This window comes from Aplysia californica, unplaced genomic scaffold, assembly GCF_000002075.1.
Source record: "Aplysia californica isolate F4 #8 unplaced genomic scaffold, AplCal3.0 scaffold00702, whole genome shotgun sequence".
Classification (NCBI taxonomy): Eukaryota; Metazoa; Mollusca; class Gastropoda; order Aplysiida; family Aplysiidae; genus Aplysia; species Aplysia californica.
Genome location: NW_004797972.1, coordinates 206,793 through 210,322, shown reverse-complemented (window position 1 = coordinate 210,322; position 3,530 = coordinate 206,793). Strand labels below are relative to the sequence as shown.

Genomic DNA, 3,530 nt, shown 5'->3' with positions numbered 1-3,530 from the left:
ATATATACTTTATATTGCCGCCTCTTAAATAACCTAAGTTTTGGTAGGGGCGTTGAACCACTACCATTTCACTTTTTTCCCAACTATATGTTAGGTTAGCATTCTTGTTCTCGTTCTTGTTCTTGTTTTTTTTCTTCCAATATTTATCATTATTATCACCCCCGTCCTTACCCCCGACCAGGCCACCGTGCTGTACCGTAAGCTGGAGAAAGAGCTGGGCAACGTCAGTTTCTACGACCACCCGGACTTCAACAAGAACCCCTCGGCCTACAAACTCTATAGCAAAGGCATGACCACGGACCACGCCCACTCCATGCGGGCTGACGACACGTTTATCGACATGCTCCCGACCCTCGCCACGTCCTTTGAGCAGTCCAACAAGAAAAAGGTTGGGCTTTTGACACTTTTGAGGAAAATTACAGTTTACGTGATTTTTTCCAGTTCTGTGTTGGTGAAAGCTACCACATTGAAGACCTTTTTCAGCTTTGTGTTAGTGAAAGCTATCATTTTGATGGCCTTTTTCACTTCTGTCGCTGGTGAAAGCTAATCTTTTGATGTCCCTTTTTCAGTTTTTTGTTGGTGAAAGCTATCATTTTGATGCCATTGTTTAATCCCGTCGTTAGTTAGTAGGTGTTTTTCGGTTTGTCAAAAATGTCGCTAAAATTCTAACTAACTACCTTTTACACACATCTGTCTCATTCTCTTACCCACTCACTTGATTTATTCATATATCATCCACACTTCAATTCATCTATCCATCCACCCTTCCTGTCTTTCAACCACCCATTGTTATAACTAGTTTCAGTTGTCAATCCTTACTTCCATTCACCCATCGACCAATTATACGTCCATTCAGTTGTAACGCTTCCACACAATCATTAATTAATTCATTCATTCAAACGTCCATCCAACCAACCGTTTACCCACCCAACCAATGTATCTATCCATCTTAATATCCTTCTATCCAATTTTCCATCCATTCCCTTGAACCATTCAGACAAAAGAGTTGACACTGAGTTGTCAGTCAAGTTCCCAGATCTTAAGGTCAAGATGATCAGAGTCTTTAGTTTTTGTGAAAATTTTACGGCACTTGCAACACAATAAGGCCATATAAATGCCGAAGATTAGAGGTGTTACAAGAGAGTAACAAACACAAAAAGAAGGAGGGAAGATATAGACAATAGATGTTTGATAGGAAAAAAAAAAGCAAATCACACCAGAGCACCCACTAACCACCCACTGATCAGGGTCTGTATTGAAAAGTACACTAACGAACAAGAAGGCCATTGACCTTTACCGAAAATTGTAAATACGTACTTTGATTTTAAGCAGATTACCATTTTTAGATTTTTATTTTATATCAAGTTTTTAACATTTTAAAATCTGATTATTGACCCGAACCTAGCCGTGCAATGAACTGTTGTGAATGCAACCAACAGCTACTTAATACGCTCATATGACCTTCAGTTGCGAGCGCCGCAAACCACTACTAAAAAAAAAAAAAAAAAAACGAACACGTATGCCCAATTCTTTGAACAATCGTATATGTTTAGTTTTAGTAGAGGTTTTACGGCGCTCGCAACTGCGTAAGGTCATATGAGCGCCAATCGTATATGTTCTATGTTGTATATATAGAAAATATACAAGTCCTTGGTCAGAAAGAAAACAAACAGGAACGCTTAGAGTATCTTGTTCTTCCCCAGACTGCCATGATTTACGAGAAAATCGCCGAGAGTTTCAACTTGGGCTCTGCCCGTGACGTGTGTGTGGACGAGAGTATGGTGGCTGACGTGGCTCCGTACTTCATCCAGGCCAGGTTGGTCAAGGCCTCATTGTCTTTGTTTTGTTTTGTTTTGTTTGTCTTTAGTTTAGTTTAGTTAGTTTGTTTGTTTGTTTGTTTTTAGTCTTTTGTTTTTGAAACTTGAATTACTGTCATTGTAGTTGTCGTTGTTGTTGTCGTTGATGATGGGGATAATGGAGGTGGTACTGATGGTCCGGATGATGGTGGTGGGGTTGTAGTGATGGTCGTGGCTGTGATGGGAATTATGGTTGTGGTAGTTGTGGTAGTAGTGTGGTGATGGTAGTGGTGGTGGTGGTAGTGTAGTAAGGTTGGTGGTGGTGATTGTGGTGGTAGTGTGGTAATGATAGTGGTGGTGATGGTTCTGGTGGTAATGTGAAAATAGTGGTAGTGGTGGTTCATCTTCTGCTCTGCTTTACCCCTGCTAGATCACAGGGGTCGTTGACCTGTCCGGTGGCAGTGGTGGTTAATCATGGAAACACTACGACTTGGCTCCCATTGTGTGTTACATTCGAAACTCTACTTCCTGATCAATGGCTTGCACTGTTGAGGAAAAAGACAACAAACCAGGTTGACATGCACTCGAACCCTCGAGAATGTAAAGCGAGTGAGGTAACCACGACCAGAAACTATGCCGGGTAGATCTAATAAATCTCTTAGTGGACAAAAGTTGCGAGCGCCGTAAAACCCTCTACTATAAAAAAAAAAAAGTGGACAAAGCTTTGCTGTTTATAACATCACTCAGTCGATAGGATGAAATTTGCAGGTGGAAATATCGATCTTGTGGGATGTTTGCCCTCAGGCTTACCTATTCTCCGGTGTCCGCTTTGTTACAAAATGAATCAACCTTTTAGCCAGAGTATTGATGAACAAACACGCCCTGCTGTTTGCCTCTCTATTCATTCGCTTGCATGTGCTGGTCATTCGTCGTCATTCTCTAAGGCAGAACAAAGTACGACATGGAAAATGCAATGTTTTTGTGAAAAGTAATTGGTGAAACATGAGCAGAATCTGTCGATATATGTGAGGCAGCGTGGTGGAATCAGGCTCTCGTCAAAATAATCAAAGTGAAGAAACTTGCTTTTTCTGTTGGTTTGTGAATTTCTATCAAATTTTTGTTTTTCGGCTCAACTCCTTTCATGCCCATTAAAGAACTCGTTTCTGTGTGGGTTTTACTGAAAAACGTTGATTAAAGGCACAACAAATAAATTTTCAGTTACCACGGAGTCTTAAGCTAAGGAAATAACTAATCTTTGGCTGCCATTTTCTCACTAATCTTACCCCTGAAAACAGGTGACTCGCGCCTCCTTCATTCGCAAATATCTCGACTTGTATTCAAGATAAATGAATATTTTTTTCAACCAAGTAAATACAAGTGAACAAACTTTACGATGAGACCAATAACTCTACATGCCCAAAAATTGACGAGAGCCTGATTCCATCACGCTGCCTCACATATTTCACCCAGCCTAGAGTTTGGGTGTTGATTTTTCAAATGTAAAGGAACAGCTTCGATGTTGTTGTTTTTCTCGAACCGAAAAATAAAATAATAAAAATACCAATTAAATTACATCTACAAAAAATTCCGCAGGCGAGAGGAATCACACAAAAATTGTGATTTACGCATGCGCCGAACTCTGAAGAAATCCTTGCAGTAGTGGTCCCAAAATATATACTCTCAACACACACACACACACACACACACACACACACACACACACACACACACACA

At 40.5% G+C, this 3,530-nt stretch overlaps 1 protein-coding gene across 1 annotated transcript in view; it reads left to right on the top strand.

Annotated features, from left to right (window-relative positions):
- Positions 1–3,530, top strand: part of LOC118478587 — a gene marked incomplete at its 3' end in the record, with an annotated part of 20,511 nt that overhangs the window by 4,112 nt on the left and 12,869 nt on the right. Inside the window, 2 exon segments of the mRNA XM_035972475.1 lie at positions 182–388; positions 1,704–1,816. Of these exon segments, the coding sequence (XP_035828368.1) occupies positions 182–388; positions 1,704–1,816 (320 nt within the window).